General features: G+C 41.1%; 1 protein-coding gene across 1 annotated transcript; it reads right to left on the reverse strand.

The window, feature by feature from the left end:
* Positions 1 to 1,975: 1,975 nt before the first annotated feature.
* LOC143889271 (uncharacterized) lies at positions 1,976 to 10,266 on the reverse strand. Its single transcript, XM_077393453.1, has 2 exons — positions 9,739 to 10,266; positions 1,976 to 4,558 (listed from the first exon to the last, which is right to left on the reverse strand). The coding sequence occupies exon 2, from the start codon at positions 4,394 to 4,396 to the stop codon at positions 2,114 to 2,116; it is 2,283 nt and encodes a 760-aa protein (XP_077249568.1). The 5' UTR covers positions 4,397 to 4,558; positions 9,739 to 10,266; the 3' UTR covers positions 1,976 to 2,113.
* Between the last annotated feature and the right edge of the window lie 2,712 nt (positions 10,267 to 12,978).

Here is a 12,978-nt window from a genome sequence, read left to right on the forward strand (position 1 = left end):
ATTCATTGGAGAGCAAAACCAGGATAGGTAAGAAAAGTTTAAGCTTGCATGGGTTCTTTCTTCGGTATATGGGTAAAAGGATATCCACAATGGATGAGTCTGAGAATTTTTTTCTTTCATTGCTCACTACTTGAGGCTTTGATGTATCCGGCAAGTTTGAACAAAATGTCTCTTGCCCTTTCCTTAATTTCTAAACCAGGATCTACTCTGAATTTTCTCCACATTTAAAAAGGTATACTCTCGCTCTTCCAGTGCCAAACACTTCGGACATTGAGAGAAAAAATAATAAAAATAAGAAAAAGACTTCCAATGACTCAATCAAAGAAGACTCAAATTACTCAAGGGACTTGACTCACTTTTGATTCACCCTTAGATAAAATGTGTTATTTTATTATGGTAAGGCTAGCCACTCTTAGAGTACTCTCGAAAACCATGTCAAGAGGCTCTAGTTTCCTCCATCGGGACATCCGTCATGGTTATTACCTCCTTTGGGTTGCTCGGTTTTAATGCCCCTAGTTTAGAAAGGTATCAAAGTAAATCTTATCGACACTACTCGGATTCCGGGATCCTGCCCTATGTAGTGGTTGCTTCTCCGTCTCCTCGATTTCTCCCTTCAAAAGAAGTCAAAACCAATGCCTTCCAATTTTCGGTCTAAAAGACCACTTGTCTCAAACTTTTGCTTGTTTCACCAGAAAGACTTTCTAGGTGGCTTGGGATCAAAAGGGTGGGATATTTAAAGTTCAAACGATTTGGACCGAATCTGGTCTAGCCAGACTACCTACGTACCCCAAAAATGGAGGATCAGATCCGCGTAGTTCGCTTTGGGATTTTTCAAAGAATGGTTTAGCATTTAGCTTCAAAATTTTGAAAGGGATTTTATTCCAAGGTTTGACCGAACCTGAATTAATCAAGTTGCCTACGTACCCCTGAAGAGTTGGGGATCAGGTCCGACGTAGTTCGGGCGCATAAATGCCCCGGGTTTATAATGTGTTTGAAAAGAAATGGTTTCATTTTACTTTAGGCCCAAAGGGTTTACAAAAAGATTTTTAAAACATTAGGATTTTGGCTATAAAAGCTCAGACTATCAAGGATGGCCTCCTGGTATACTTGGCGTACAAGCTCTTTTGCTTAAGATTCAAAGACTTAAAAAAAATTTTCTAGGAGTCTGAAGACATGTCAGGCAAAACTTCAACCACTGCGCTCCACTCTCATCTCGAAGATCTTGAATTTATGCTCAAGATTCCACAACTCCTTGTCTCTTTCTTCTTTTTTTTTTCCTTTTTTTTCTTTTTTTTTCTTTTTCTTAGGGCTCAAATTTATCATACAACTTCCTTGCCCGAAAATCTTCTCTCAATATTTCATCAGCTCCATAGGATGTCTGATGTTTCACTCTTTAAAAAAAATTCTCTTCAACTGGATGTCTAAAGACAATGAAGTCTTGCTTTGCTCAACGACAGGGCATTCCCCTGGTTTATCCTTATAGGATCAAGCAAGACTACCTCAAACCCCTCTAAACAGGTTTATCAATTCTTTGCGCTTCTCGGAAGATAAAGTTTTGCCACTCCATCTTTTCCGAGTTTCGGATTTCGATACCACTATCAATGACTTCGATTTCTTCTTTAAGTGGCTATGCTCGACGCTCTTCCTCTCGTTTGACCTTTTTTCAGATCTCGAGGAGAATTTCGTCCGCATTCTCCTCCGAGAAGGGTGTCTTTAGTTGTTTTAAACATTAAATCCAAGAGTGAATCATAAAAATTTGAAGATACGAAACCAAATGCTTAATTGGATTGAAAACTTTGAAGTACCAGATGACTCACAGACACGCCTCTATGGGCTTTACATTTGATTTGACAGAAGATAAAACACTGACTCTGCATACCAAAGACTTAACAAACACGACACACATTCTTTCTTTTCTTTTTTTCTTTTTTTTTTTACATTGACACTACATGACTTACCAACTTTCAAGCTAGGAGTTGATATAAACTTGACAAAGGACGAATCTTGAAACAAGATACTTGACATATGACTCTTGAAACATAATAGGTGAATAGAGGCAAGGAATTGGCACTGAAGTTCACAAGTAGTACGCCTTCCTCCATGATAATGCTGGCTAAGGAGTTCGACCCTGGTTCAGAAACCTTGGAAAGGGTGGTCCTCTGAAGTCCTGTTGACTTGGCCCAAATTGTCTTTGAAAACTGGCTGGTGACATCACCTTCTCTGCCTGAACATTCTCAAGATATTCAAACTCTGACATTTTTTCTTTTCCCTTCAACTTATTCTCTGGCTCTGGAGTGACATAAGTGACGGGATCTTTGCGAGGTTGAATGGTTCGTTCAAGTGCCTGGTTCACAAAAGCATAGATTTGAGCGAGAGCAGAAGAGTCTTTCTCTATCCGGCTCTGGATTGCATGTTTCAAAGCTAAACAATTCTCCGTAAGGTGACCCGGGCCTCTATGATACTCACAATATTGATCCATCCTCCAATTGTTGGGGAATGGTACAGGCACATGTTTAATATCTGGAAGCCTCAAACAACCTTCACTGACCCATTTCTTCATGATGACTATAAGAGAACAAGGCATTTGAGTGAATTCTCTTTCTCGTTTCTGACCCATCTTTTCTTCCTCTATCACTGGCTTCTTTAAAGGTTGGTGAGAAGGTCCAACATTCTTAACCTCCCTCGGAGCAATGAAAGCCTGTTTAAGAGGTTGACGAGAAGGTCTAACACTTCTAACTTCCTTCGGAGCAATGTAAGGCTTTTTCCCATTATGCAAATCAACATATCTATCAAGGATTAAACTCTGAACAGAGGCCTCTTCTGTCATAGTACCCATATCAACAAGTTGCTTTGGAGCAGAGTCACATTTAATGGACAAGTGCTGCATCTGAATTCTCATCTCTCTTACTTCTTCAGTTAGCATAGCCATCTGACCAAAGAGTTTGACCATCCAATTTTCCATTCTGACAAGTGTAGTCTTCTCAACAGATTCTTCTACAGATTGGGTGCTTGATGGGACAAATTGCGTCTCAGAAATAGGGTGAATGAGAGATGTAGGATCCAAGATGGGTCCTTCAGTAGAAATGACATTTATCGAAGCTGGTAGCGAGACAGCATGAGCATCGAAAGGCTCTTCAATAGTGAGCTTGTCTCCATCGATCATATCTTGCACTTTATGCTTCAGAGTATAACATTTATCAGTCGTATGGCCCGAACCACGATGATATGCACAAAATAAATCCTTTCTCCAATTCTTAGGCAGAGGATTAGGTAGGACTCTTTGTTCAGGCAATTCAATCTTGTTGTCCTTGATCAATCTCCTGAGAATGTAGGATAACGAGCAAGGAAGCGGAGTAAATTTTCTTGTTTTCTTTTCTGCTGATTCTTCCCCTTCCAATACTGTTTTGACTGGAGTCCTAACAGAATTGACATTATGTACCTCCTTTGGCTCGACCATAGGTCTTTTCCCTTCTGTGATATCAGATAAAGTCTTGGACCTCAGGCCTTTTACCAAAGCATCTTCAGTTTGAGTTCCCGTCTTTATCAGATGATCAAAACTTGTGTAGTGCTGAGGTGCCATGAAATGAAAATATTCGGAGGATAGGCTCTTTACTACTAGCTTGATTTGATCTGCCTCTGAGAGTGTCTGACTCAATTGCGCTAACATTCTTTTCCATTGCCGGATAAAAGAGGTAAAGGTCTCCTGCGACCCTTGTTTCAACTGCTTCAAATCCCTCTTCGTAACCTCTATTCCGTCCTCCATCGAAAATTGTTCGACTAGTTTGTTTGCAATAGCCTCCATAGTCCTGACTTCTTCTGGTTTCAGGCGCAAGAACCACTGTTTTGCGATTCCCACAAGGGACACAGGGAATAGTTGTGCCATCTGCTCAGGGTTGAGTCCATGTTGTTGGGAAAGCTTTATGAACCATCCTACATGACCCCGAGGACACCCAGTCCCATCATATTTATCATAGTCAGGGGTTTTGAATTTGGGTGGCAGAATAGCCTCAGGAGGTATCATAAACTCAGAAATATCGAACTTCTTTGGTCCCTGAAATTTCATATTCTCTACATCTTGAGCCAACTTTTTGAACTTGTCGTACATCTCCTTCTCTAACTTGTCATACATCTCTTTTTCTTTATTGACCATAGGTACACAATATTCCTCAGCATACTGCCCATCCTCTAAATTGATTTCAAATGGTGAAAAGGTTGGTCTGTTCGAATCTGGAGACGCAACTTGAGGAAATTGGGGTATTGGCTCCCTAGAACTGGGGGCCTTGTCAGTACTTTGAACTTTCATATGGGTAATCTCCTCCTTCATGCTCGCCATGTCACGAGTGAGATTTTTCAGCATCTCCTGAATGGCTATCATAGGATCAACTGGGTCAGCCATTGAATGAACCTCTGGTAACTCAGACAACTCAGACAAAGAGAGTAAAGGTATTCTCGAGGTAAGGGAAGGATCAACTGAGTCTAGATATCGAAGATGATCTAGACCAAGCAGGTTTGGCTAAGATTGTCTTTTTAGGAACAGTGATTTGCACTCTTTAGAATCCTGAAATGGAGGTTAAAACACTAGATTAAATGGATGATAACGGAGATAAAAATATCTTGTACAAATAGAGACAAAAACAGTCCTGAACATGTTTGAATTACAAAACAGGGAGGTCAATCTATGAAGGTCAAAGAAAGGTAGGCATTGATAATATGACCTACACCAACAGGATCTTAAGGAATCTTCAATTTATCCCTTTAAGTCTTTTGAGATATGGCTGGTCTCTTTTGGGGTATGAAAAAGTTAAGAATGATAAACACCCCTAATTCTAAATGAGTTTAGACCTCAGCAATAATCATGCACTTGCGACAGATAGGCAAGATTTAGCTAATCCATCAACGATCATGGTATAAGAAGGGTAAATCCATGACGGAAAATATACATATATGTACAACCTAACCAGGGGCACCAGCCCTAAATATAGTCTAGCGGAGTCAAGGAGATCTCGACTCAAGACTGACTGATGAGTGTACTAGGACCGTGCTGTAGCCATGCAAGGTGAGCTACCCTAATCTACAAATGTGACAAGGCTCCTAACTCTAGGCTTCACATGTGTGAGCAACACATGTTCAACCCCATATGAGTACATATATATAGTGTCCTAGCAAGGGTTTCCTAATTTTGGTTCTAAAGGGAGCAACTAATATATATATACATAATATAATAAAATAAAAGTATGGCCCAGGCATTTCTGCAGGGTACTATGCTTATGACCATACCCTTGATGTATAACGCCAGCACACCCAGCATTATACAGAGTATGTTCACCGCTCATCGGCTGCTGTAGAACACCAGCACACCCAGTGTCTACGGCCGCAGCTCCGGCGCATAGCTCGGAAATAGATACAACGGTTCCCTCAAGGTCATAATTACCCATCTGGTACGCGTCATATCTATTCCCTGAGGCCAATAATAAAAATAATGAAAGAAATAAAGAATATGACAATGTATGATGTGTAGTGTGTGAATCCCTTGTTTTAATTACGCACCTGTCTGGTGCCCCTGGATTCTAACGATAGAGTTCCCATTTAAAATGATTTTAGCTCAAATTTCTCCAAAGTTAGTAAAAATGGCATTTTTATAGAGTTAGGCAATGTTTCAAGAACTCCCCAGCAGAGTCGCCAGCCTGTGGACCCCGATCTGAGGACGAGTGCGGCGAGGGACGCGAGGTCCCCACAGCAATCCTCAAAGATCTCCACAACGGAAGAGAGCTCTGCCAAGGAACTCTCGAAACGGATGCCACCCTCACAACATAGCATGAGTGGCGATATAAAAAGAAAGAGATACATCCTGATTCGGAGCCAGGGCTCGAAACCGAGATATATCTGAAAATAACTCAGAGTCGCCATCCATGGACACGCCATGGAACCAAAAACAAATGCTCTGTTTGCAATGGATAACCAGAGATACAAAAGGTCCGTGCCTGATGACGAATGGAGAAGGTCCGAAGAGCGCCCCCAATTCGCCCGAGTGCGAACACTTGGTCTCTTATGCCATTTTTCATTAACTTCGAAGAAGTTTGGGTAAAAATCATGTGAAATGGGAACAAATATCCCCGAGTGAACGTCTACCTAATCATGCATGACTCGGGGATGAAATAATAAATACACATAAAGTAAGATAAAAGATGTGTCGCCTAATCACAACTAGGTTATGAGTGACATACCTAACTGGTGTCTAAGTTCTGGTGGACAAACACATGCATGCTACAGCTACAGGTATAGGTCTGCACAAGAAAGTAAGAAAACACAACAAAACACACAACATAACAAAACAACAAATCCTAAGACTCTAAACGATCTAGCCCGAGTCCTCGGATGGTCTGATATTCATCCAAAGAAGCATACGTATCCCCGCCTCCACGAGAATCAAGGCAACGTAGTTCTTCGCGCCTATTCTAAGCTATGATGCCTAAGACACCTAGCCCTCTATCCTTAACTCGATCTAAAAGACCAGACCAATTATTAAAGTTTATTGTACGATTATTTAAATTCCAGTGAATTGTGAATTTTAGGACACCCTATATGCCCTAGCTAAATGCAGGTTAGCCCTAAGCTAATGCAGGTGGTTCCTACAACCTATGTGTAACTAGGCTGTGCCCTAAGGAAAACAATAGGATTGCTAACGTATCCAAGACCTAGTCATCAGTCGGCGATGTGAATCGCCAACTGACCGGACGGAGGCGTAACAAACCCCTAACTCTAACACAAACACAAACAAGCACACAACAAATCAAAGACAAACTCCTAACTCTAAAACTCTCTATCTAGGACAAACTCCTAATTCTAGAGGAAGATCTTGTTAAAAACAAGGTTTTAAAGGTTTTTGAAGAAGGTTTAAAATATTATTTACAAAAGTTTGGCTGGACTTGGGATGAAGATCCCAAGCTGCACTACGTACCTCGTGAGAGAGGATCAAGCCAACGTAGTTCGAAACGAACTCTCAAACTACGCTTCTAAAAGAAACACTCAACACTTTATATTTTTTTTAAGGTTTTTTATATTTTTAAATGTTTTTGATATTTTTAAAGTTTTCAAATGTTTTTGAGTTTTAAATTTCTAATGTTTTTTAGATTTTAAAGCTTTTCCAATGCTCTGGACCTTAAAATATTTTCTATCTTAAAGGGAACACGCAAGTAATACCACAAACTAGGGCAAAGCCCTAACGCAAAAGGGGAAACCCCGAATAAGCAACTAGCGTCTCAAAGAGACAAACCACAACAAGAAAGATAGAGCCCCAAGAATAGAGAAAACAATCTAAGATCCCAAGCAGGGAAAGCTCTATATGACTGAGTTAGTCTCTAATGGAAAAACTCCTAACTAATAACACTAGGGAGGGAGAACAAATGAGTCAGAGACTCTCTAATAACACTACCGAGTCAAAGACTTTCTCTAAAAGAGGAGGCCACTCTAACATGAGGCTAGGTAAGCCTCCTAAAGGGGAAACTCTCTACATGAGACAAGGCTTGTCTCCGAGACACAAATGACGTAAAAAGGAATAAGAGACCCTGTGCATATTTGGCAAAGGTAAAACACCCAGCCAGGCCGGACAGCTACCTAGCCCTAGGGTGCAACAAATGTGCAACCCAATACCCATAAGGGTAGGGGTATGCTGCCAAGCCGAGTAGGGTGTTCTCCCAAAACCAAACGACGCACAAAGAGGATGTTTAGCAAGAGAATGAGACTGGGCAAGTCTCCTATATACAAAGAGGGGTATGCTACTTGGACTGAGCAAGTCTCCTAAGGATGGGCTTGGGCTAGCGCCTTCATCGCCCTTGCAAGGGGTAAGCAAGGCTAAGACAACTAACTGACCAAATTGGACGCTAATTAACAGAGGTACAAATTGAGGTGCAACCTCAGAGAGGATTCTACAAATGAGGCCAAGCAGGCCTTCTAAAGGCTAATTACTTATAAGGCCAAGACCGATGACTCCCTAATAACATCAATAAAGATCAAATGAATCAAAAACTCCCTGATAACATCATCACACAAACAAATGAGTCACAGACTCACTTAAATGAGGCAAGGTATGCTTCCTATAGGTACGCCTTTTATCAGAATCAAAGCAACCTTCCTGGGGTTAATGGTTAGGGTCAAGTGCGGGTTGACTTGGCTTAGACTCGGGGTGACTCGGGTTGAATCCGGTTCGGTCCGAACTCACGTTGGGTCCATGTTGGACTGGGTTGGTTGAGTCAAGTTAGGATGGTGTGGTTTGGATTGAGCTTCGGGTAGATGGTTCTCGGCCATGCGATTTTGCCACAGTGCATTTGATATTTTGGTCCCCACTCTAGATTCTGACGAAATGCATGGGGGTATGACTCATGGCCATCAAAGGATATAATGGCTTTCAACAAGGTACATGACCATATGGGTTTAATTTTCTAACAGAATAAATGAGGATATGGTTCATGGCCAATTGGATGATATGGCTATACTAATGAGAGTTTTCGGTTGGGTATGGTCATACGTGACTTGGGTGATACAATTAAATACACAGTGCATGGATATGATGAGTTCAAGTATATCCTTCACATGCACAATGTATGAATCCAATTACAGTGCATACATAGTCCACAACTTAATTATTCAAGTGCATACACAAATGTACAGTGTGTACACAATGCATGAATTCTTACTCCTTCACAGACCTAGCATATGCAATGCATGGAACTATTGGGAAGATTGTGTTCGGTTGAATTGGACTTGCGGGTTTGCGGCTCGGGCAGAGGTTACAGGTGCGGCTTGGGATCCGGGTTAGGGGTGCGGCTTAGGGTTGGACTCGAGTGGAACTCAGGCTCAGGTTAGGTTGAGTGGGGTTCAAGCTTAAGATTCGGGTTCCGGTTTGGGGTGCGGGTTTGGGTTGGACTCGAGTGGAACTCAGGCTCAGGTTAGGTTGAGTGGGGTTCAAGCTTAAGATTCGGGTTCCGGTTTGGGGTGCGGGTTTGGGTTGGACTCGAGTGGAACTCAGGCCCAGGTTAGGTTGAGTGGGGCGTGGAATTGGATATGGCGTGGGGTCAGATTAGTCTGGGGTGAGGGTAAGTTTTGGTTGGATTTTTATATTCTAGTAGTTGTTTGGGGATGAATCTTAAAATGCAATAGGCTGTTTGGGAGATGGATTCTAAAATCCGGTGGGCTGTTTGGGAGATGGATTCTAAAATCCAGTGGGCTGTTTGGGAGAGGGATTCCAAAATCCAGTGGGCTGTTTGGGAGATGGATTCTAAAATCCAGTAGGCTGTTTGGGGATGGATTCCAAAATCCAGTGGGCTGTTTGGGAGATGGATTCCAAAATCCAGTGAGCTGTTTGGGCTGATAAAACAGGGGACAAGAGAGGCTGTTTTGGTCGGTAAAACAGGGGAAGGGCTGTTTTGGGTTGGTTTGTGGCTGAGTGAATTAAGGACAGGCAGGATGTGCCAGGTTGCACCAAGGATTGGGTATCTAAAGGAAACTAAATTGGTTTTGAGGATGAGGTTAGGATTGAGAAGGAAAAATAGTTCTACTATGCAAACTAATACTCATTAATATGCAAGTTAAAACTAACATGGGATCTTAATATGCAAACTAGTATGACTTGGGTTTTCACAACAGTATGAACATGCATCCTACTGCGCAATTTATGATCTATAAGCACAAATTTAAAGGATGCCTTTTGTTAACATGAAGAACCAAATGACAAAGGCCTACCTCTGCGAAGATTGGGGTCGATCCATGTAACGCTCCTCGAAGCCCTTCCTCGATCCTCCCGTTTGCCGATGGTTGATGGACGCCACCAATAAGTTATTGATGTGTAAGGTTTGAATGGTTGAGGATGATGGTGAAGATGGAGAATTTTTATGTGGGTTTCTAAGTGGGTTTTGGCGATGATGATGGCTGATGGTAGACGGAGGTGGTAGGTGATGGCTGCAATGGAGGCGAATGGTGGTGGAAAAGTGGCTGGAAAATCCTTCTCTCCCTCTCTTCCTTCTTTGTCTTGTGGCTGCCGATGAGGTCCCCTGTTGGGGAGAACAAAATAAAAAAGAAGCCCCCTCAAAACCCTAGTCGATTATCCTTTTAAAGAGAGTGTGAGGGCTGATACTTGCACCCCCAAGTTTTGGTAATAGCACCCGCCCAACTTGTCTTTTCTCTTTTGGTTATATACTTGCAGGAATTGGTGTTGGCACACCCATGATTTGATAAACTAACCTCCTGTTACATGGGGAATGATATACTTTACCCCCCATATTCCACGGACAGACCCTATGGTGCATTTATGACTACTCTTTTAACCTACAAAGGGGGTGACCCACATAAATCATTAGCACACCCAACCTTGATAAATCACACCCCCTTATTGCACTACACTACACTTCCAACTCAGCTTGTCTAATTAAACAATTTTTATCGGATTTTCCTGAAATTTTAATGGGACCTACCTGGGACACTGACCTACCCTAGGAAGAAATTTGGAACTATAAAACACTAATTTACTAGGGTTTTTATTTAAAACAAGATATTGGGGTTCGGTCAAAATGGGGTGTCTACAGTCTTTGACTCATTCGTCTTTGACGCTTTCATCTCTTAGTTGGTGTTATTAGAGAGTCTTTGACTTGTTTGTTCTTGTTAAGGAGTCTCTGACTCGTTTGTTCTTGTTAAGGAGTCTTTGACTCATTTGTCTTCTTCGGAGAGTTGTGGTCGCTTGTGATCTTAGATCATTCCTTCGCCTTTGGCGTTAGTTTACTTAGTTTAGGGGTTTCCCTAGTTGGCTCTAGGGTTTGGCCCTAGGGTTTTGCTTTATATTTTCCCTTAGGTCTTTGACCAAAAGGGTGAAAACTCTTTAAAACTTCAAAAAACATTGGAAAAAGTTTTAAAATCCAAAAACATTAAATATTTTAAAACTCAAAAACATTAGAAATTAAATAAAAAACATTTGAAAAACCTTAAAAAGCCTAGAGTGTTGAGTGTTTTAGAAATAGTCATTAGAAAAGTTCGTTTCGAACTACGTTGGCTTGATCCTCTTCCACGAGGTACGTAGTGCAGCTTGGGATTTACATCCCAAGTCCAGCCAAACTTTTTTTTTGTAAATAAATGTTTTAAACCTTCTTCAAAAACCTTTAAAATCTTGTTTTCAAAAGATCTTCCTCTAGAGTTAGGAGTTTCTCCTAGATAGAGAGTTTTAGAGTTAGGGTTTTTCTTTTGATAGGTTGGTTGTTTGTTTGTTTGCTGTGTGCTTGTTTTAGAGTTAGGAGTCTGTCCTAGAGTTATAGGAGCGCCTCCGTCCGGTCAGTCGGCGATCCACATCGCCGATTGATGACTAGAGTAGGATACGCTAGTCTACCTTTGGTTTTCCTTAGGAAATACAGCCTAGTTACACATAGGTTGTCCGAGTGCAAGCACTTGGTCTCTTATGCCATTTATTATTAACTCCAAAGAAGTTTGGGTAAAAATCATCTGAAATGGGAACAATCCTCAGGAATCGTCTACCTAAGCATGCATTTCCTGAGGATAAAGATAATAAACACATATAAAATAAAATGAAAGATGTGCCACCTAAGCATAGCTAGGTTATGAGTGACAAACCTAATGGGTGTCTAAGTTCTGATGTGCAAACACATGCAAGCTACAGCAAAAGGTATAGGATCAGTACGAGAAAGTAAGAAAATACATCAAACATATAATAACAACATAATGAATCCTAAGACTCTAAATTATTAGCCCGAGTCCTCGGATGGTCTGGTATTCATCCAAAGAAGCCTACGTATCCCCGCCTCCACGAGAATCAAGGCAACGTAGTTCTTCGCGCCTATTCTAAGCTATGATGCCTAAGACACCTAGCCCTCTATCCTAAACTCGATCTAAAAGACCGGACCAATTATTAAAGTTTATTGTACGATTATTTAAATTCCAGTGAATTGTGGATTTTTAGGACACCCTATATGCCCTAACTAAATGCAGATTAGCCCTAGGCTAAAGCAGGTGGTTCCTACAACCTATGTGTAACTAGGCTGTATTTCCTAAGGAAAACCAAGGGTGGACTAGCGAATCCTATTCTAGTCATCACTCGGCGATGTGGATCGCCGACTGACCGGACGGAGGCGTTCCTATAACTCTAGGACAAACCCCTAACTCTAAAAAAAATCACAAACAAGCACACAACAAAACAAAGGTCAAACCCTAACTCTAAACTCTCTATCTAGGACAAAGTCCTAACTCTAAAGGAAGAGCTTTTTGAAATCAAATGCTTATTCAAAAAGATTTAAAACCCTATTTACAAAAGTTTGGCTGGACTTGGGATGTAAATCCCAAGCTGCACTACGTACCTCGGAAGAGGATCAAGCCAACGTAGTTCGAAACGAACTCTTCTAATGACTATTTCTAAAACACTTAACACTCTAGGCTTTTTAAGGTTTTTCAAGTGTTTTTTATTTAATTTCTAATGTTTTTGAGTTTTAAAATATTTAATGTTTTTGGATTTTAAAACTTTTTTCCAATACTTTTGAAGTTTTAAAGTGTTTTTTCACCCTTTTGGTCAAAGACCTAAGGGAAAATACAAAGAAAAACCCTAGGGCCAAACCCTAGAGCCAACAGGGGAAACCCCTAAACCAAGTAAACTAACGCCAAAGGCGAAGGAATGATCTAAGATCACAAGCGAGCACAGCTCTCCGAAGAAGACAAATGAGTTAAAGACTCCCTAACAAGAACAAATGAGTCAAAGACTCCTTAACAAGAACAAACGAGTCAAAGACTCTCTAATAACACCAACTAAGAGATGAAAGCGTCAAAGACGAATGAGTCAAAGACTAGCCTGAAAGAGAATGAAACACGAGTCAAAGACTCCACTAATAACAACACAAAGGAAGCAACCGAGTTGAAGACTCTCTAATAAAAGCAACTAGAGGATAAAAGAGTCAAAAACTCTCTAAAGATACTGCAAAAGGAAAGGCGAGT

The sequence above is a fragment of the Tasmannia lanceolata genome, unplaced genomic scaffold, assembly GCF_043159265.1.
Source record: "Tasmannia lanceolata isolate RefF3 unplaced genomic scaffold, GAP_Taslan_0.1 ptg000013l, whole genome shotgun sequence".
NCBI classification, from domain to species: Eukaryota; Viridiplantae; Streptophyta; class Magnoliopsida; order Canellales; family Winteraceae; genus Tasmannia; species Tasmannia lanceolata.

Coding starts and splice junctions, on each gene's coding strand:
- LOC143889271 (XM_077393453.1), bottom strand. CDS start 4,396: ATGGCTGACCCAGTTGATCCTATGATAGCCATTCAGGAGATGCTGAAA.